The sequence below is a fragment of the Podarcis muralis genome, chromosome 8 (genome assembly GCF_964188315.1).
Source record: "Podarcis muralis chromosome 8, rPodMur119.hap1.1, whole genome shotgun sequence".
In the NCBI taxonomy this organism is placed as follows: domain Eukaryota; kingdom Metazoa; phylum Chordata; class Lepidosauria; order Squamata; family Lacertidae; genus Podarcis; species Podarcis muralis.
The window spans coordinates 68,571,433-68,593,460 of NC_135662.1; the positions used below are offsets into that span (position 1 = coordinate 68,571,433).

Here is a 22,028-nt window from a genome sequence, read left to right on the forward strand (position 1 = left end):
CGTGCTGCTGTGTCTAAACCCCTCTTCCCCAAAATGAGGCGGTAGTGGATCACTTTGGGATCCCCACCCCACCGAACATCAATCTGGTTTCCATACAGCCTTCCATACAGAAGCTCAGAACAACATGGTGGTCCCTCCTCTGTACTCCAGGTAGGCTGTACTGTGAGGTAGGCTATAATGCAATATATACCATGCAATAAATTGAACACTCAGACCACATTGGCTGTTCCCTCTCACCCATGTTCTTAGTCCTGTTCTAGTAGGTTCCTCACCAGGTGTCTTCCTTATAGGGTGTCATCCTAAGTGCCCAGGTGAGAAACCTCTTTTGACACCCATCTACTATTCCCACCAAAAATGCCTTTGTTGAGCTCTTCCTCTGACTACTCAGCCACCCCAGGTTTCTTGAATCAGGGCTGCAGCAAGTCATGCTTACCTACTAATCTTGCCCGGTCCTCCAGTGATCTCCAGATTCTTGTAGCAGGACCCTTGTACCTACGGGACCGCCTCTCCCAGTATGCCCCACGGAGGACCTTAAGGTCCATAAATAGCAACACCCTAGAGGTCCCGGGCCCTAAGGAAGTTAGATTAGCTTCAACCAGAGCCAGGGCCTTTTCAACACTGGCTCCAGCCTGGTGGAACGCTCTGTCTCATGAGACCAGGGCCCTGCGGGATCTGATTTCTTTCCGCAGGGCCTGTAAGACAGAGTTGTTCCGCCTGGCCTTTGGCTTAGAATCAATTTGACTTCCTCCCCCTCTTTCTTTTTTCCTTTCTCCTCCTGTGATGAGGCTGCATTTTAATGTTTTAATGTTATATTTTAATCTTGTTTTTAAAGTTATATTTCAATCAACTTGTTTTTATTATTGGTTGTTAGCCGCCCTGAGCCCGGTCTTGGCTGGGGAGGGCGGGGTATAAATAAAATTTATTATTATTATTACCAAAAAAAGATTAGAGCAACATGGACCCCTCGCTCCCATTTGAAAGCAGCCAATTGATCGGCAGGAACTTGGCGCAGCCGGGAGGGGGAGAGAAGGAGAAACTATTCTCCTGCGTCACTTTGGGGCTGAGGGGCTAAGCAGTTGACCATGTGGGTCATACAGATCAGCATCAGGAGAAGGTCCCTGGTATTAAGTGGTTAGCATGAGCGGCAACTTGGCGTAGGAACAAAATCTAGCAGAGGTGACTCGGTTTCTTCTGTTTTGCCAAGCAACGGCTGGGGAAATGGTTCCTCCCAAGAATTTTGGGGATGTTCTTACCTGAGCTCTCTCTGTTGTGTCGCTAGCTGTTGCGGAGCTCCCTGGTCAACAACAGAACGCAGGCCAAAGTCGCCGAAGAACTGGGCATGCAGGAGTTCGCCATTACAAACGACAAAACCAAGCGCCCTGTGGCCTTACGGACGAAGACGCTGGCGGATCTTTTGGAATGTGAGTGCCGCCATCTTCTGTTTCCTCCCAAAGGAAATTAGGGGTGACATTAAAGATGACAGCAGATAGCAGAAGCGAGAAAGTCCTTAGGCAAGGTTCTGTGCTATAAGAGATATTGGGTTTAAAAAACAAAACAAAACCCCCCCAAAACACCAAGCGGGTTTGGTGGATTCTGGAATCCATCGAGAATGCACATGGCGTTAGTTCAAGGTACTATTTGGAGGGAGATTTTGTTTCTTTAAACTGTGGTTCTGTTGCATTTCTTTTGCGTTACCCAAAAGGTATATTGGGCTGTCTGTGTGTGTTGAGGTATTGGCGTGTGTTTGTACACTTATTTACATTTAATCGATTCATCAAGTTACGGCACCCATTGATTAATGCTGGTGCCTATGTTGGCTCCCAGTACATTTCCGAGCATAATTCAAAGTGTTGGTGCTGACCTTTAAAGCCCTAAACGGCCTCAGCCCCAGTAAACCTGAAGGAGTATCTCCACCCCCATCGTTCAGCCCGGACACTGAGGTCCAGCGCTGAGGGCCTTCTGGCAATTCCCTCCCTGTGAGAAGTGAGGTTACAGGGAACCAGGCAGAGGGCCTTCTCGGTAGTGGCTCCCACCCTGTGGAACGCCCTCCCATCAGATGTCAAGGAAATAAACAACTATCTGACTTTTAGAAGACATCTGAAGGCAGCCCTGTTTATGGAGGTTTTTAATGTTTGATGTTTTATTGTGTTTTTAATATTCTGTTGGGAGCCGCTCAGAGTGGCTGGGGAAAACCAGGCAGATGGGCAGGGTATAAATAATAAACTGTTATCATCATTATCATTATTATTAACTTTGGCCATAGCGAACCACATTGGGGAAGGGCTGTGCAGGAGTTTGCACCAGAGGGAAGGAGGGTTGGAGAGAGGGAACATGTGATTTTGCAGCCCGTTGTTGATCTCTTAAGACAGGCAACCAACATGGTTCTCCCCAGATGTTGCTGGACTAGAATTCCCATTAGTCTTAGCCAGAATTTCCAATGGTTAGGGCGCTGGAAGTTGTAGTTCAACACCTGGAGTGCAGGCACCATGTTGGGTTATCTCCATCTTAAAGAGATCATGAGCTTTACATAGCATGCGGCAGAACAGCAAACATTCAGTATTGCCCCTTTGCAAGTACAGAAATAAAGGGGAAATGGTTATTTATTATTTTATTTTAAATACAGTCAATTTGCACTTTTGTAAATGGCATTGCTTCTGAAGGTACGGTAATGTAAACCCCCATAGTGAAGTTTAAATCCCCTTTCAGCTAATTTTTTTAAAAAGTGTTTTTTTAAGGTTCTCCTTCCAGTGCAAGTGAAGTGGCAATAAATAACGGGCCAAGGAAGTTAATCTCTATCCAGAGCATTTTAATACATTTTGTGAGTTGAGCAGGTCCCGTGTCTCTTGCCAAATCCTTTTAGTAAATGGAAGTTGTTCACAAACAATCGTGATTGATATCCGAAGCACTGGGAGTGTATACTTTGCAGAGATTTATTTCTTAGAAGTTATAGTCTGCTGGCTAAACCACAGGATTTAGAAGTCCAGACTCTGTCCCCAGCTCTTCAGAATGCTTCATTAATTTGGCCAGATGTTGACAATTCAGTGACTCAGTTTTCAGCCCTTGTCAAGGAGGGGTTACAGGCAGAGCGCAGGATTTGTTCTTCAGTGACCTTGTACTAGAGAAGGGATAGGCATCCTGGCGTCCTCCACATTTTCTAGAATACAACACCAATCAGCTTCTGCCAGGATTAGCAATGGCCGTGGATGATAGGTTTTGTAGTCTTGCAACATCGGGGGGGGGGGCACCAGATTGTCTAATATTATTATTATTATTATTATTATTATTATTATTATTATTAGACCAACTGTGGTGAACTGCATGAAGAAAGGAAGGAATTCTTAGAGGAGCAATTGCTTTTAAGGAGCAATTGGGATCTGTCCAGTTAAAGCATTTAGTGGGTCTGGGGTTAAGGAACAGAGTGAATGGCGTTCTTAGGAGTAAGTCGAGGAGATGAGGTCTCCTGTTTCATAAAAAGGAGAGCATTGTTGTTGTTATTATTGCTTTCTATTGATGTATTGGTTTGTTTGTTTCCTGTGTAGGATATTCTGTTTTTTAATGTTCTATTTTTATATATCCTGTAAGCTGTGCAGAGTGGCTGGGGAAACCCAGCCAGATGGGTGGGAAATAAATAAATAAACAAGAGCAACAACGAACAAAAAGGGGTTCATACCATAATGCTGCATTAACCAAGAAACGTAACTTGATATTTATTTGCTGTTCATTTTTCATGAATAAAACTCACGACATTGTTAATTCTAGTCTGGTCTCTCAAGGGATTTATGTTTTGAGAGTTTGAACACCGACCCAGAAGCAAAGGGGGGGGGGGCAGAGTGGACACATGTAAATCAAGGGACTATGTTGTTCTTGGTGAGACCGTGCAACAACCATCTTCTCAACTGTACAAAGGACGCCCTTAGTGTAATGCAATTTTAAAGGGTCTTAAGGAGGGAGAGGCTGTTGGGAATATGACCTGCTTCACATAACCAATTCCTGACTTAACAAGCCAGCATGTGGAGGGGGGTGCGTGCCGCTCTGAGCATCAGATGTGCTTATTTGTTGACCGCAAACTTGTCGATGTGGCCTCCTGCCTTCATCCCACATTAGATGGAAGCTGTAAATTGGCAGATTAGACATGCGGAGGTGCAACACTGCTATGAGATTGCTCCACGATGGCCAGCCCACACCTCCCACTTTGGAATTAAAAGGAAGAGACACTTTCGTGGAGCTATAACCCTTAGGAACCTTAGGAGGTCAGTTGACCATCGCAGCTGTTGAAGTGGCTAGAAGAATCACACCCTCTACTACATGACCTCCCTAAGCCTTTTATGTGCTTCTGGATAGGGCTGAGTTTCTTCCGCTCACCCCAAAACATGCAATTTCACAGACTGAATCACATTCCACCCGTGTTATTTGATGATACAGACAATCGGTGGTCCATCCCTCTGTTATTTCATTTTCTTTTCCCTTTTGGAGACTCTCACCTTTCGGGTGCCCTCTGTGCTTGGGGCCTTAACAGACCTCCTAACTCTTCGTTGGGACACGGGTGGTGCTGTGGGTTAAACCACAGAGCCTAGGACTTGCCAATCAGAAGGTCGGTGGTTCGAATCCCCGCGATGGGGTGAGCTCCAGTTGCTCGGTCCCTGCTCCTGCCAACCTAGCAGTTCAAAAGCTCATCAAAGTGCAAGTAGATAAATAGGTACCACTCTGGCAGGAAGGTACACGCCGTTTCCGTGCGCTGCTCTGGTTCGCAAGAAGCGTCTTAGTCATGCTGGCCACATGACCTGGAAACTGTACGCTGGCTCCCTCGGCCAGTAAAGCGAGATGAGTACCACAACCCCAGAGTCGGCCACGACTGGACCTAATGGTCAGGGGTCCCTTTACCTTTACCTAACTCTTCATTATGTTTTTCACCTTGTTCCTAAGGGGGTCAGAAACTGTGTTCGCCAAGCCACCTTTCCCCCCTTTAAGACGCACTGAAGCAGCTGAGCCGCCCGGTTTCTTAGCTCAGAGATACTTGCCGTGAGAGACCTTGAGAGCACCAGAGATTCTCTGCAAGTGCAAACTCTTTTTACCCAAGGAATAACATTGCTCACATATTTGGTTTTTCTCCCTTCCAGCCTTTATCGCTGCTCTGTACATAGACAAGGACTTGGAATACGTCCACACCTTCATGAATGTCTGCTTCTTCCCACGACTGAAGGTAGGATGGCTTGGAGTTTTGTACATAACGCAGCAACCAATCTGGGTTTGCCACGGAGTCCCGTCTTTATGATAATTAAAACCTTTGTTCTGTTGCATGTTCCTGCCAACCTAGTGAGAGCCAGTGTGGTGTAGTTGTTAAAAGCGGTAGTCTTGTAATCTGGGGAACCGGGTTCATGTCTCCGCTCCTCCACATGCAGCTGCTGGGTGACCTTGGGCTAGTCACACTTCTCTGAAGTCTCTCAGCCCCACTCACCTCACAAAGTGTTTGTTGTGGGGGAAGAAGGGAAAGGAGAATGTTAGCCGCTTTGAGACTCCTTAAAGGGAGTGAAAGGCGGGATATCAAATCCAAACTCTTCTTCTAGCAGTTCCAAAGTACGTCAAAGTGCAAGTAGATAAATAGGTACCACTCAGGCGGGAAGGTAAACAGCGTTTCTGTGTGCTGCTCTGGTTCGCCAGAAGCGGCTTAGTCATGCTGGCCACATGACCCTGAAGCTGTACGCCAGCTCCCTCAGCCAATAAAGCGACATGAGCGCCGCAACCCCAGAGTCAGTCACAACTGGACCTAATGGTCAGGGGTCCCTTTACCTTTACCTTCTGTTGCATGCATGTGCTTTGGTATAAACTTCAAAAACAACAACATTAACTTGGGGCAAAACTCCTGTTTTTAACCCTGTTTCCAGCCTGATCCTGATCCTCTAATTGGAGCCTGCTGTTATTTCTCTACATTACAGGAATTCATTTTAAACCAGGACTGGAACGATCCAAAATCCCAGCTCCAGCAATGCTGCTTAACTCTCCGAACAGAAGGGAAGGAGCCAGACATCCCTCTCTATAAGTAAGAAGCCTTCTTCCTGGCATGAACAAATTATAACTTCGTGAGCCGATCTCTCATTTTCAGCTCCACACTTGGCGTTTATTTTTGTCTCCGTATCCGTATGACTCGGATTAAGCATCCTCTGCCTTTTGTTTAAAGAAGGGATTAGTTTGCCGTTTCCCCTTTTCGATCTCAGCTTCAAGCGCCACACATGTAGTCACGAGAGCCGTTGCGTGTGGAAGATGGGATGGCTCTAAATTCAGTGGATGGTGGTTCATTTGATCCTCGCCGATAAGTTCGCATTCGCCCACCCACAAAATAGTTTCAGTGCCTCCCTTCGCACGGGCTGTTTTGTTGACTTGAAGCCACCATTTGTCTATTTCCGCTGTAAAACGTTTCCTAAATGTACCTTAACCGCTGAAACTGCGTAGAACCAATACTCAGCGTGACATTGGAGATGGATCGGAGGGGGAGACGGGAAAGAGAAGCAAATTTATCGTTTGTCTGAGAACTTGTGTCTCATCTTAAAATGGCTGCAGATTTATATCAAACTCTTCGTCCAAAGGGAAAGCTGCCTGGTTAGTAGTGACAGATCCTGCAACTTTCCGTTACTGATGGGGCAATTTGCAGTAGTTGCCATTTAGAGCGACAGCATTTGTCACCGTACCTTATATTTCTATCCCGAAGATCTGAATTTGCCAAAAAGTGTAAATGCCTATAATTCTACACCAAGCGTACATAAATACTTCACTTTTAAAGCAATGACGTGTTCGCAGTGCCTTGTAAAGTAATCCATAAAGTGCTGTTTGTCTGCAATCCCGTGATTAATCTTTGCAGACGGGGGGCATTTCTGTTAAGAGGCCTTAGTAAGTCCTGCTTTCAAAAGTGTGACTTTTTTGTGTTACTGTCTTTCCTGGGACTTAGGACTCTGCAAACAGTCGGACCCTCTCATGCCAGGACATACACCGTAGCTGTTTATTTTAAAGGCGAAAGAATAGGATGCGGTAAAGGACCAAGGTATGGTAAATTTTTGAATACACGTTTAATTAAACAGGTGTTTTGAGAGCTACAGGGAATCCCTTGGTAATTTAGATGGTGCTCCTTAAGAAAGCGAATGCTAGAATTCCCACTACTCCCATTTAAGTCTGTATCTGGCCAAAATAAGATGTTGCAGAGAGCCTCTATAGCTCCATGGCTAGGGTGCCAGGGACAGAAGGCCTGGGTTCGAATTCTAGTTCAGCCATGGCCTTTCTGAGCAACCGTCAGACAGATTAGTCTCTCCCAGCCTGCATTTCCATTAATGGAAGAACAGCAACACACTTTGTAGGTTTGTATTGAAGATGAATGAGAAAAGCATCTTAGGGACTGCACAGCGAGGGTGCCAGCTGCATGATAAATAATATTTAAAGGGTTTCTCCCTCACCATTGATCACCTCCTTGTCCGGACTGCACTGATTCTAAGAATAAGATAAAAATAATTCCTAATAAAATATTAGCGGGAAAGTGTTCTATTTGCTGTAATATCGCCATCCATTTTTCTAGAGCTGTAGAGTTTGCCTGTTGGTTGGTCGGTCGGTTTTAAATTTAATATTTTCATTAAAACAATTCGCCAAAGAATTATGAAAGGGGAAGACCTTAGTGGTATTGATCTGAAGTTTTAAAAACAACTCGCTGGAACGGGTTTGTGTGTGTGCCTGTGCATGAAGGGTTTTTATGGGAACTAGTGCCCAATGATTATTTGAAGAATTAGTCTCAGCAGAGCCATCAGAGTGGTTGCTTCTCGGAAGCTGTAGTTTACCCCATAAATACATTTGCCATGATTTCTCCCCCTTTCCTTTCTTTTCTTTTCTATTTTATAAACAGCATTCAGCAAGCAGAGATGTGCGCAGCAATGGATGCCTTGGAAAAATGTAAGAGGCTTTCTTGGGTTATTTTGTTCTGGGGGTTGGGACAGGGGATGTGCAAGCATTACCTATGGTTGAGAGAGAGAGAGAGAGAGAGAGAGAGAGAGAGAGAGAGAGAGAGAGAGAACAGATAAAACAAGCAAATGACGGTCAGCACCAGCATCCCCGTCCACCTTCCCCCTCCATTTCTTTTAGATGATTTTGAATTTAAAATTTGCTTACATAACACACACATTTGGATTAAATCAGAAATGTTCCCCTCCCCAGTGAGGCAGAGCCATTACACAAGTTTCCTGGCAAGTGGGTCTCAACAAGCTAACCGTGGGAAATATTTTTTTATTATTATTCTTTTAATGGCCGGGGCTTTTAAATTGCTCTATCATTAGACCACAGCGACAAGGTTTTCTGGGCTAGAAGCAGATACGGCTATGTGGCGCCGTGTGAAATGAGAGATCGCATTTCCAGGTTGAGAATAAACCAGACTCTGTTATGACCCAACTCGGATAGCCAAGAAAGCATTGCAATCTGGTCCCCCCCCCCCCCAAGAAAAAACCCCAGAGTCCTTTCAATTGGGAATAATTCAGACTGAAATTCCCAGGTGTCAAAAAAAAAGGTTATGTATGCCACTACTGCAGCCCGTGTCCTGTTAGCACAAAAATGGAAAACGAGCGAGGTCCCAACCAAAGAAGAATGGCAACTTAAGTTGACAGAATACGCGCAGCTTGCAGACTTAACATATAGAATGAAAGAACAAGGAGAGCATACGTTTAGAGAAGATTGGAAAACGTTTATTGGACATATGGGAAATAACTGAAAACGCTGGCAGCATTAGGATAAATTCAACAGTGTAAATAAATCGTGATGGATGTAATAATGGAATATAGTTTTTGTAAAATATGCAGGGATTTATGATATGCAAAATGAACCATGGAAAGAGAAGAAGGAAAGTCATTGATATTGTAAGGATGTAAACATGAGTACTTTAAATTATAAAACAGAAAATTTAATAAGATAGATAGATAGATAGATAGATAGATAGATAGATAGATAGATAGATGATAGATAGATAGATGATAGATAGATAGATAGATAGATAGATAGATAGATAGATAGATGATAGATAGCATTGCAATCTGTAAATCAGTTCTGCTTTTTAAATATGCACCTCAGAGAGTCCAGATGTTCAAATACCCTGTTCCCTTACCTGGGCAAGAATAATTGATAGAACATAAGAAGAGCCTTCTGGATTAAGCCAATGGCCCCTCCATCTAGTCCAGCATCTTGTTCTCACAGTGGCCAACCAGATACGTCCAGATGTGTCCAAAAGCAGGACCCAAGTGCAAAAGCAATCTGACCACTTGTGATTACCAGCAACTGATGTGCGGAGGCAGACTGCTTTGGACAGTAAGGTAAAAGGTAAAGGACCCCTGGGCAGTTAAGTCCAGTCAAAAGCAACTATGGGGTTGCTGCGCTCATCTTGCTTTCAGGCCAAGGGAGCCAGCGTTTGTCCGCAGACAACTTTCCGGGTCGTGTGGCCAGCATGACTAAACTTCTTCAGGCACAACAGAACACCGTGACAGAAACCAGAGTGCATGGAAACACCATTTGCCTTCCTGCCGGAGCAGTACCTATTTATCTACTTGCACTGCTGTGCTTTCGAACTGCTAGGTTGGCAGAAGCTGGGACAGAGCAATGGGAGCTCACCGTTTGCGGATTCGAACCGTCGACCTTCCGATCGGCAAACCCAAGAGGCTCAGTGGTTTAGACCACAGCGCCACCCGCGTCCCTTGGACAGTAGAGATGTATCACAGCTACCGGAGCGAGTCTTTTCACCATCCATTAATTTGTCTAGTTCTCTTTCAAGGCCACCACAAGTTTGCAGCCGTCGCCTCTCATGGGAGCAAAATCCATTGTTTCACTATGCACTTTGCGAAGAGGTACTTTCTTTTGCTTGTCCTGAATTGTCTAATGTGAAGCTTCACCAGATGATGCCCCAAGTTCTAGTGTTAGGAGAGAGAGAAGGAAAAATTTGCACGCCCTCTGCCATGCCTCCTTTTGCCTCCTCTAAACTGAAAAGCCGCAATTGCTGTAACCTTTCATGAGGGAGGAGTTGCTCCAGCCCCTTGATCATCTTGTTGGCCCTTTCCCAAACCTTTTCCAGTATCCTTTTTGAGGTGAGGTGAGCAGAACGGTACACATTATTCCAGATGTGGTCACACCTTGCAGTTGTATAATAGTGTTAAGAAACTTGGAGGAGAATGCCTTCTAAGCAATGTAGAACACCCTCCCATCAGATGTCAAGGGGATAAAGAACCATACGTATAAATAATTTATTATTATTATTATTATTATTATTATTATTATTATTATTATTATTATACAACTTTTAGAAGACATCTGAAGGCAGCCCTGTATCGGGATGCTTTTAATGTTTGATGTTTTTATTATGTTTTTATATGTGTTGGAAGCTGCCCAGTGTGGCTGGGGCAACCCAGTCAGATGGGTGGAATAATAATAATAATAATAATAATAATAATAATAATAATAATAATATAATCATCTAGGGTATTCAGAAACCTATAATTAAACATATAGGAATGTGCGGGTCATTTTTATTTTTCAAAATGCAGTGATGGTTCTTGCTTTCCCTCTCTGATATGGACGTACGTTGGAAGGTTATTCATAGTATGGGGACCTCAGGTCATGTAGTTTGGGTCTGAGCGCATTGCGCTTTTCACTCTTGGCCTTAAACAAATGTGGTGTCAGTTGCGTAGGCTCAAGGAGAGATGTGGCAGTAAGCAAGTAAGCGCAAAACTGGCCTTCAAGCATTTGTATTGAGCATATTTGCTCAAGGTAAAGTGATTTAGCGTGCAGTTTCAGCCTTGAAAATTCAGCAAAGTGATGGCAGGTTTTCCATATTGTGTTCCTTCTGTGTCTAGCCCTCCTCCCCCTCTGTAAGCATAATCCCTCCGAAAAGTCACAGTATTTCAGGCCTAGTTGGCGGGGAGTCGGTCAAGTGAAGTGCTGAGCTCTCTGGCCTTGGTCCAGCGAAGCACTTAAGCCCATGCTTAAATTCAGGCACACGAGTCATTCCACTGACATTCATGATCTAGGCATTGTGATTAAAATAAAGTCGGCGCTTTGCTAGATGGGGGCCAGAGCGCTCACCTTGCAGGATTGATTGCAAAACCCGCAAGCTGCTGCCAAACAGGGACTTAAATCTTTGTGCTACAACCCCAGATAACTCTTAATCTCGTTGAAATCTCTGGCAAAAGTCGCCGTACTTTTATCTATCAAGAGTTGAGCTCATCTGCTTACATCAGCCAAACAGTCGGTAGCCTTCAGTCGCTGTCTTGGAAGAATTAATATCATTTTTTTAAACAGGTGCATTTAAAATGTGCGCTTTTGAGAGAGGTCCATTTTTACGGTATGATTTCTTTCCATTATTTCCTTTTGTGTACGAATACGGAGCACGAATGTGGCATGTGAAGTCTCACCTCTCTGCCCCACATGCAAGATTTTCACTTTCTGTACTCCCCTGAGTTAATATGAGAGCCTCCGAAATATGGAAAGGAAAACGACGAAATAGCAGAAGAGCATTCTCTCCCCCACAAGACTTCTGTCTAAATCCACCAGAGGTTCTTAAACCCGCCGTGTGTGTCAGGGCGACTCAGATCTTACGAGGACAAGGGCTTTCAAGCGATTCTGGGGAAAACACAAGCGGGAGACTTCACCGAACTTTTGTCGTCCATAAGTGGCACTTACTTTGGTACATCAGATCGGCAAGAAGAGTACAAAAGGACCACACTTTGCACAGGAGTGCCTTTGCGGTACCAGAGACTTAGCGGCTGGCGGCATCTTCCCATCTTTTGAGGAGAGAGACCCGGAGAAGGGGAGGGAGAGAGAGAATGGAATCGCTTCTGCAAGAGGAGGTTGTTTGTTTATGGAGACGGCCTTGGGTTCAGAAGTGGCTGAGCCTTTCATTCAAGCCTCCTCCTCAGCCTCTTGCATCAGCTGTGTTTCCCATAATGTCCCCGAAAGCCTCATCTTCCCAAGGACACCAGCTGTTTCTGCGTCAGCACTAGCAAGTCAATCACAAAGAGCAATTTCTCATCTGGCACCACATCCGACGGAGGCGACGCTTTCGCCGGCGACCTTCCACCTGGCATCGCCACTATGGATGATGTGTTTGTCTACCTTATTCTGCACCGCTCTTGCCGAGCAGTATATATTAACTCCTGTTGGCTTCTCAATTGTATATATTGGTTTTTAAGAGCTGAACAGCTTTTCCCCCCCGCCCCTCCCTGATGCCCATTATGGTGGTAATGGGGGAGATTATCTTGATTAGCACCAGATGGAGCCCTTCTTGTCCTTGATGAAAAATGATAGCTTCCCAAAGTACAGAGACTTTCCCAGCATAGTTCACCGATCTGTTACAAATTTTCCATAAGGATACTCCATTCTGCCCCCCTCCCCCGCGGCTAAAATGTTTCATGTTAGAGGCTCGCAAATTGCTCAATAAGTACATTTGGGTAGGATCTTCAAATGGAGGAATAAATAGCCAGATTCAAATTGTTGATATATACATAAATACACACACACACAAAAAGGTTTAAAATCTATATATGGAATTTGCCATTAGCTCACCAGCGCCATCTAGGGTCACATGTGTATAATGCACTTAAAACATTATAATTGCAGCTGTACAGTAAAGGTAAAGGACCCCTGGATGGTTAAGTCCAGTCAAAGGTGGCTATGGGGTTGCGGTGCTCATCTCGCTTTGAGGCTGAGGGGCCAGCATTTGTCCATAGACAGCTTTCTGGGTCATGTGGCCAGCTTGACTTAACCGCTTCTGGTGCAATGGGACACCGTGACAAGCCAGAGCACACAGAAATGCTGTTTGCCTTCCCACCACGGCGGTATCTATTTATCTGCTTACACCGGTGTGCTTTTGAACTGCTAGGTTGGCCAGAGCTGGGACAGAACAACAATTCACGGGAATTCGAATTGCCCACCTTCTGATCGACAATCCCAAGAGGCTCTGTGGTTTAGATCACAGCGCTGCCCGCTGAGTCCCTAGGCAAAGTTCTGTGTTTGTTAAGTCACTGACTCCCAACCATTTTGGCACAGCCAGCACACATCTTTTAAATTTTTATATATGGATGTTTTATGATGGCCTATACCAGCGGTTCTCAACCTGTGGGTCCCCAGATGTTGTTGGACTACAACTCCCATCATCCCTGAGCTCTGGCCTTGCTAGCTAGGGGTGATGGGAGTTGTAGTCCAACAACATCTGGGGACCCACAGGTTGAGAAAGGCTGGCCTATACAGTCATACCTTGGTTTTCGAACAGCTTAGTTCTCAAACATTTTGGCTCCTGAACGCCGCAACCCAGAAGTGAGTGTTCTGGTTTGCAAACTGTTTTTGGAAGCCGAACGTTCGACGGGGACTCCGTGGCTTCTGATTGGCTGCAGGAGCTTCCTGCAGCCAATCAGAAGCCATGCTTTGGTTTTCAAACGTTTTGGAAGTCGAACAGACTTCTGGAACGGATTCCGTTCGACTTCCAAGGTATTTGTAATGTTTAATAAAGGTTTGGCAAAGTACAATTTGGGGGACGTTTTGGCTGGGGAGAATGCTCTTTTCATTCATGAAACTCTCTGGGAAGCCTTGGGTGAAGTCTCCTATTTCCACACCCTGACAGGAATTTTGACCGTGAGTGTGATAAGTAAACGTATTACATGACCGTAGCTGGAAATGTTCCTTATCCCGCCTCGTATAATAGAATAATGAACCCTCGGAATGCCTGGCCTTTATTTTAACACATGAAACATTTCTTCTTGCCTCAGATAACTTTCCTCAGATGGCCCATCAGAAACGATTCATTGAGCGGAAGTACAGGCAAGAGCTTAAAGAAATGAGGTGGGAACGAGAGCATCAGGAAAGAGAGCTGGAGGAAGCGGACGACATCCGGAAATAAGTACAGGCCATGGAAGCAAACGGTGGATTTGCCTGCTTAATAACTTTGATGTGGGCCTGTGGAGACATAGCCTACTTTTGCGTAAAGGATGAACGAAGTCTGCTCATTAAATCATGTTTCATGTTAATTGTTACTTTTTACATGAAAAAAGAAGAATGTGTTTTATTCCATTTTTAGCTAGTAAAGTTTTATTCACAAGGCTTGACGAAACAATTTCTTTTAACATTCTTTCTGAAGAATTGTGCTTTTTGTTTTCCATCTTGAGTTTGCGGAATAATAAAGTGTTTTATTTCAAAACGGGTAACTGTCTCTGAAAAAGGAAAAGCTTTGTGTTCGTCGGAGTCTTTAATCATGGGAAATAATAAGGCAGAAATGAGATGCTGCTTCCACCATCTCGCCTTGATTTCTGTCTGGGTTGTGCTACCATTGGAAAGACGTGGGTTAATCTGTGCTGGGGTTGGATCCAGGGAGATGAGATGATCTAGCCCAGAAATATTTCCTCAGTACAGCACCTGATAGCAGGATAAATGAGGAAAATCTAAGCATCATTCACAAGAGATGAACCAAAATGCTGGGTTCCATAAACAGCGTCATCCATAAGCGAAATCTAAAAAAGAAGAGTTTTTTTATAATGTGCAGATTGTGTATCCTCTGTCCTGTATTTTCTTTAAGGTATTTCTACAATCAGTACATACGTACGTACATATATACATACAGTTGTACCTTGAAAGTTGAAGGGATTCTGTTCCTGAAGTCGGTTTGACTTCCAAAACATTCAGAAACCAAAGCGCGGCTTCTGTTTGGCTGCAGGAGGCTCCTCAGCCAATCGGAAGCCCCATCGGATGTTCAGGTTCCAAAAATAGTTCCCAAACTGGAACACTTCACTTCCAGGTTTGTGGCGTTCGGGAGCCAAAACGTGCAAGTACCAAGGCATTCAGGACCCAAGGTACGACTATAATTTTATTTGTATGCCGTCTTTCCATAGTTCAAACCAGAGAGCTCCAATGCATAGCCCAAGCTGCATATAGCCCTCAAGGCTTTTTCTAGTGGCCCTTGGCAACACCCCCCCCCAGCCCTCACACTGCCTTCCCAAAGCCAGGTATTCACTGGGTTTGGGGAAGGAGGGGTGAGGGCTCTGGCATAGGGTTACCAGACATCCCCGGTTCCTGGGGACAGTCCCCGGATTTGCAAATCTGTCCCCAGACAAATTCCGTCCCCGGAACGTCCCCAGATTTGCAAATCTGTCCCCGGGAAATGTGGCAGCGGCAACCTCAGCAACCCAGAGCCAGACGTGGCAGCTGCCATGACGCCCACCATTTTTCCTGCGCCATGGCAGCAAGCAGTGAGCAGCTCCTGAAGCCAGCCAGAGCCAACTGCACTACCAGGCTGGCCCCTCCTGGGCAACGGCTGCCCGCCCGTGACTCCCAAGCCTCCCCTGATCTGTCAAAACAAAGGGGAAAGGGGGAAGGAGATTGGGGAAGGCTTGGGAGTGCGCCATTGCCCAGTTTTTAAAAATTGCATTTATGTTTCGCAGGGTGCGAAAGAAGGGCTTCGCACCTTTTTACAATATGCATATATGCTTAGGCCCAGGGTCTTTTGCCTCACTTCTTTACTGCTGCATCAAGTATGGCGAAATCCACTTGTTCAGTACGCACTCTGAACTTTTAACTGAACTTCAAATGGTGCTTGAGAACCAGATGCGGTGCTCAAATGGTAGGTGGAAAACAGGCAGAATCACTCCTGATTCTAGGTGGCGGCTCACGTGGTTGACTGCTCTTCGGCTTGCGCACAGAAACAACAGCACAAACAAAACAGGTAAGGGTTTTGTTTTGTTTTTAATTTGTACTGCAATCCAGTTAAAGAAATTTTAAATGTACGACTTGAAAGTACCTGTCTCTCCCCCCCTTTTATTTTTTTTTTAAAGCACCCCACAATAATCTGCCTGATTAATCAGGGGCCCTTTTTTCATTCATTGAGCATTTTTTAGTTGGGGTTAATCTTAACAATTACTCAGCTAAGCGCTGCTGTCTAATGTGCTTTCATTCGGGAGCATATCCCTGCAGTTTCAAGTTGTACCAGCCAAATACGCGTTTTGCTTATTAAATTATCAGATTTTTATTCTACCCTTGAGTATCGCGTTATATGGGGTGTTGATAAAAACGAACACAATAAAAATACAATAAAGCATAAGCAAATTAAATTTAAAACAGCAGGATAAAAGCAGCGATAAAAAATGGGTAATAAAACCTTTAAGCTGGTAAAAGTCTTTTTTATATATATAAAAAAAAGTCTTTACCTTGTGCTGAAAAGACATTGATGTAGGCACTGGGTGAGCTTCCTAAGCAGACATTTCCATAAGCAAAGTGGCACAGTATTGGTCACAACCTGAAGATTTATTAGAAATAATATGTGTAGTTAAGCCACTTATCTGATTTCAATGAATAATTCAAATGCAAAAGATGACTTTTCATAATTACATCAAAGAAGTCTGTCTTCCATATAAATCTCATTAATAACACCATTATTACTGGGGAAATATCTCAATATTTATCACAAAACGCCACTGATAAAGTCATAAAATTCCTTTTTAGCATCCTATTAAGGAAAGAGACACTGTTGGTATATGTTTAATCTACATCGTAAGTGACATTTGTCCGCATTTATCTTTTAATTGTCCCTGTTTCATAATAAGCAGTGCTTGAAGGAAGACCTCCAACGATTATCTCAATGGACAGGCTGGTTGTTGCTAAGGCAAGTGTTCCTGTAGGTCCCTAGGTCCTAAGCCGTGTAGGTCTCAAATGGTAAACCCCAGTACTCTGAAGTGCTGCCATCACATTTGCAAAGTTAAGCAGGGTCCAGTATGGTTTCAAATTGGATGGAGGACTGGATGTTGAGATTCCTGCATTGTAGGGGGTTGGACTAAAGGATCCACGGAATCCCTTCCAATTATACAATTCTATGATTCTAGGTGCAGAAACAGATTGGAAGCTGGTGCAACTCTTAAAGGACCAGCAAAGTCTGATCCTAGCATCTGGCCTCCGTATCTCTGCAGTTTACATTTGGCACTAACTACCATTTCCAGGTGGGATGCAGGTGGTGCTGTGGTCTAAACCACAAAGCCTAGGGCTTGCCGATCAGGTGGTCGGTGGTTTGAATCCCCACCATGGGGTGAGCTCCCGTTGCTCTGTCCCAGCTCCTGCCAGCCTAGTAGTTGGAAAGCATGCCAGTGCTAGTAGATAAATAGGTACCGCTGTGGCGGGAAGGTAAACGGTGTTTCCGTGCGCTGCTCTGGTTCTCCAGAAGCAGCTTAGTCATGCTGGCCACATGACCCGGAAGCTGTCTGTGGACAAACACCGGCTCCCTTGGCCTATAGAGCAAGATGAGCGCCGCAACCCCAAAGTCGCCCGTGACTGGACCTAATGGTCAGGCGTACCTTTACCTTTACTATTTCCAGACAGTCTCCCAAGGCAGCCCCATGTCCAACAAAATACAGTAGTCCATGCTACTAGAACGTGGCTCACCATAGCTAAGCTACCGTATTTTTCACTCTATAACACGCACCTGACCATAACACGCACATCGTTTTTAGAGGAGGAAAACAAGGGAAAAAATTCTGAATGAAACAGTGGATGTATCATTTTTGTGCTTCATGCTGTGGCCACAGACATGTGATCTGATGGTGAATTTGGGGTAGCTCAATGCAAAGATCCTGAGGATCCATGTGGATCCATGCTTTTTAACCACATTTTTGCACCATTGCAGCCCCAGGCAACAGTGGGTGTGTGATTTTTGGGGGGCAGGCTGCTATGTGATCTGATGGTGAATTTGGGGTGGCCCAATGCAAAGATCTTGAGGATCCATGTGGATCCATGCTTTTTAACGACATTTTTGCACCATTGCAGCCCCAGGCAACAGTGGGTGTGTGATTTTTGGGGGGCAGGCTGCTATGTGATCTGATGGTGAATTTGGGGTGGCCCAATGCAAAGATCCTGAGGATCCATGTGGATCCATGCTTTTTAACCACATTTTTGCACCATTGCAGCCCCAGGCAACAGTGGGTGTGTGATTTTAGGGGGGCAGGCTGCTATGTGATCTGATGGTGAATTTGGGGTGGCCCAATGCAAAGATCCTGAGGATCCATGTGGATCCATGCTTTTTAACCACGTTTTTGCACCATTGCAGCCCCAGGCAACAGTGGGTGTGTGATTTTTGGGGGGCAGGCTGCTATGTGATCTGATGGTGAATTTTTGGGTGGCCCAATGCAAAGATCCTGAGGATCCATGTGGATCCATGCTTTGTAACTACATTTTAAGTGGGGAGTGAAGGAAAAACACAGAAGGGACAAGAGAGCGGTGTGCAGAGAAGCAGCTGGCTAAGAAAGCAGGAGAGAGATTTTATGGGAGGGAGGAAAGAAAGGCAAAAGTTTCCACAAACCGAAGCCAGCTTTCTCTCTCCGCATGTTTTCTGGCTGCCTGCGAGGAGCACGGAGAGGAATTAGAAGGAAAGACCTCTGCTTTCCCCTCTGCTTGCCTGGAGGGGAGGGGATTTGCCTGCTCTTTGTTCCGTTTGAGCAAACACAGCAACGAAACAGAGGAGGGTGGGCAGTAAGACCCTGAGGCAGAATGCAGGAAAGCAACCACTTCCTCTTTTCAGGTTTCCCTCTCCGACACAACGCACGGTTGATTTTTGCTGATTTTTGTTCCTGCGCTCCCCTAATCGGCTCCAGGGACCCCCCCCCCCCATTCGCTCCATAACACGCACAGACATTTCCCCTTCCTTTTTAGGAGAAAAAATCTGCGTGTAATAGAGAGAAAAATACGGTATATCTATCCAGAGAAAAAGCAAGATTTAGCAAATGGATGTACCAAGCCGAACTTATGTAGGCTAATACAAATGGCATGAACATTTTTTGCCGCCTTACCAGCTACAATTGCACGCTTTATTCAAATATCAAAATATTGCTTTCCAGATGCTGCAAATAATTCTTGCTTGAACTGTTGTTGTTTGTTCTGATGTGGAAAGAGAGGCTGACTCACCCTGCAGAACCCGGATCAGCTGCCAGGTTTCTGAAGAGCTCCTTTGGGAGGGAAGGTTCAAGATGTCACCTCCTAGTCATCTGGCAAGCCCCATTGCTTTAGCCTCTACTTCCCTCTGCACCCAATCTTTTTGTCCCTCTATTGTCAGACAATAGGTGGTACCTATTGGGACTAGTAGGGCAGAATGCTGAGAGACCAACAGTAGGTGAAGCCCATGACAGGCAGAGGCAACTGTTTCTAGTTTTGTCCAATCCTGGCTGGGGAGGAAGAAGTTGTAAGAAGACACAGGTAGAGGTTGCCTGGGGGGAAATGAGGTTGATGGGGTGGTACTCCATAGGTAGATGGGGCTCATCAGTCTGGGAAGGTAGCCCACCTAGGAGAAGGACATCTCTGTTCCTAAACCTCCAGGGCCTTGTGGGACATCTTCAGTAGAAGAAAAGGCTAAGGAGTAAACCTTACACAAACCCAGAGTGGAGTCCTTAAGATGGTTTGGATGGCAACTTGTATGCCTCCTTCCGGCAACTCCTGCAGCCAAGCTGGTGCCAAATGTATTGCTCTGATCCACTTATAAATGCCATCTCCAACTCCTTGAAAGATTCCATCAACGGAATCTCCCAAAAAAATTACATATCACTTGGGAAGACAGGCAAACTAATGCCAGTGTACTGGAAGAAGCAAAAATCACCAGTGTCAAAGAATTGATTCTTTAACATCAACTTTGTTGGACTGGTCATGTTGTTAAGATGCCTGATTATTGTCTTCCAAAGCAACTACTCTATTCCGAACTTAAAAATGGAAAGCATAATGCTGGTGTTCAACAAAAGAGGTTTAAAGGCAAATCTAAAAAAAATGTGGTACAGTCGTACCTTGGAAGCCATCAGAATTCGTTCCAGAAGTCCGTTCAACTTCCAAAACATTCAGAAACCAAAGCGCGGCTTCTGATTGGCTACTGGAAGCTCTGGTAGCCAATCAGAAGCTGAGGAAGCCTCATCAGATGTTCAGGTTCCAAAGAATGTTCGCAAACTGGAACACTCACTTCCAGGTTTGCGGCGTTCGGGAGCCAAAACATCCAAGTACCAAGGGATCCAAGCTACGACTGTATAAACACCGACAACTGGGAGACACTGGCCTGCGAGCACTCCAATTGGAGAACAAAGGTGTCATGGACTTTGAAGATGCTTGAACTCAGGACGAAAGGGAGAAATCTGCTAAGAGGAAGGCACGTTTGGCAAACCCTCACCGTGATCAATTCCCATCCAGAAACTGATGCCCCCACTGTAGAAGGACATGTGGATCCAGAACTGGCCTCCACAGTCACTTATGGACTCACTGTTAAGACCGTGTTCATGGAAGTCAATCTTACTCAGCTAAGCGTGAAGAAACATACTGCTCTGATTTACTTTGGACCACATCAGCGAGGCCGAGAGAAGGGTATTGTCATCTGGCCAGCCCAGGGCCTCCATACACTCTGCCCAGGCTTGTGTCTCGTGGGGGGGAGATCACTTTAGTGCTGCTAACACAGCAGTTTGATTCCCCCCCCCCAAAGGTTCATTCCTCCATTGTCTCCTAAGACAGATGGCAGCAACTCCATTCACCCTATTGTGTCAGTCTGCATTGCCATCCATGACCCCATCCTAGGGCATCAGCTGGCTTCAATTTGATTATTCACACCCTAGGATGATATTACCGTTCTTATTTAGTCCCATATCCCTTTTCTCTCTCTTTGAGAAGGCATCAAACCAATCTGAATGTCTTACGCTTTGTTGCTGCTGCTACTCAGGTGGATCTTTCCCCCTTTGATTTGCACTGTGGCTGTCTGCAAGGTAAGGCTGTGACTTTGTTACCATTAAAAAAGGGAGAAATTACCATAACAATATGGTAGATGGCACGGGGAATGAGATCTCTCTCCTCTTGTCACAGATTCATCCCAGTATCCTTTATCCGTCAGCTGAACTGCTCATTAAACCATCTCTCCGATGTCTGAAGGCTTCTCTGTATGCGAGTTAAAATAAGCTCATATATTTTCAGATGCCGTCTCCCTGTGATCGTTGGTTTGTTCATTGAAATTGCTGTTCATTGCTGTTTACAAGGAGGAAGACACTTAAGGGTTAAGCTTCAAATCCTGCAGCAAGGAGGATGGAGAATACATCTTGGTGTAGTTGTTAGAAGATTAGCAATGTCATCTCTCTAGGTTTCCGGAGTGGGAATAATGTGTGCCAGTCCTTGGCTCCAGGTGGGACAGAAAATAAATTCTCCAACCCCAGCGCTCCATTGATTACATCAGCCACAACTATAACTCGGCTTGTCATAACAAAGTTTGTATAGGAATATAAGCCAGCCGCACCGCACACAAAAAGCCATTTTGAAGTCAACGGATATTAAAAATGCTAATGTTATTCAATATCCAATTACAGAGTTTCTGGAAAAGCCAATTAAAATTCTGGAAGATAAGGAGTCTCGGTGACTCCATTGGACAGGTCAGCCAAAAATGCCTTATCAGCCATCTGTATTTGGGCTGATAAAGATTTTCAATTTCTATCGTGAACCTTGGGCTTTGTCATAATTATGGGGGGGGGGTATTTTAATTCTGTATTAATGCAAACTAATACCATCCTACATACTAGAGGTTTTCATCCTTTCTGAGTCCTCGGCTCCCTTAACTAACTACATTCTTTCTGTGGCACCCCTGTGGGGCTCAGAAGTCCAGTTATGTTATCCCTTGCCTGCAGAACTGGCAGTCCCTTATCCTTTTTTGAACACCCTCCCTTGTGGACTGTTCCCTCAGTCTCCTCTCCTCTCTTTGGGAGTTCTCTGGGCAGCCACTGCTGCTGCCCTTGGTCTCTGAGCTGCCCACCCCCCTGCCCCAAAGAGAGGTGCCTCCTCGCACTGCCCCACAGTGGATTGGGGCTGGTCCATTAGCAAGGGCTGGTAAACTGGTTGGCTGGGCTCCCTCACCTGCTTGCTTGCTTACTCTGAGGCCATCTCAACTCCTGGCAACCAGGACCCCCTGGCCTGTCCCCAAAGGCACCATTCGCCTGGGGAGCTTGTACTCAGGGCTTCTGCAATAAACAGCTGTGCAAGCCTTTGGGAGGCAG

The 22,028-nt window shown here is 45.3% G+C and overlaps 1 protein-coding gene across 3 annotated transcripts in view; it reads left to right on the forward strand.

The window, feature by feature from the left end:
• Positions 1–14,201, forward strand: part of DROSHA (drosha ribonuclease III) — a 76,416-nt gene extending 62,215 nt beyond the window's left edge. For all 3 annotated transcript variants that reach the window (XM_077933341.1, XM_077933343.1, XM_077933342.1), the window contains 6 exons: positions 1,280–1,421; positions 5,118–5,200; positions 5,934–6,037; positions 6,941–7,033; positions 7,880–7,926; positions 13,767–14,201. In XM_077933341.1, coding sequence (XP_077789467.1) covers positions 1,280–1,421; positions 5,118–5,200; positions 5,934–6,037; positions 6,941–7,033; positions 7,880–7,926; positions 13,767–13,897 — 600 coding nt within the window. In that variant the 3' untranslated portion in view covers positions 13,898–14,201. The remainder of the gene's footprint in view (positions 1–1,279; positions 1,422–5,117; positions 5,201–5,933; positions 6,038–6,940; positions 7,034–7,879; positions 7,927–13,766) is intronic.
• Positions 14,202–22,028: the final 7,827 nt, after the last annotated feature.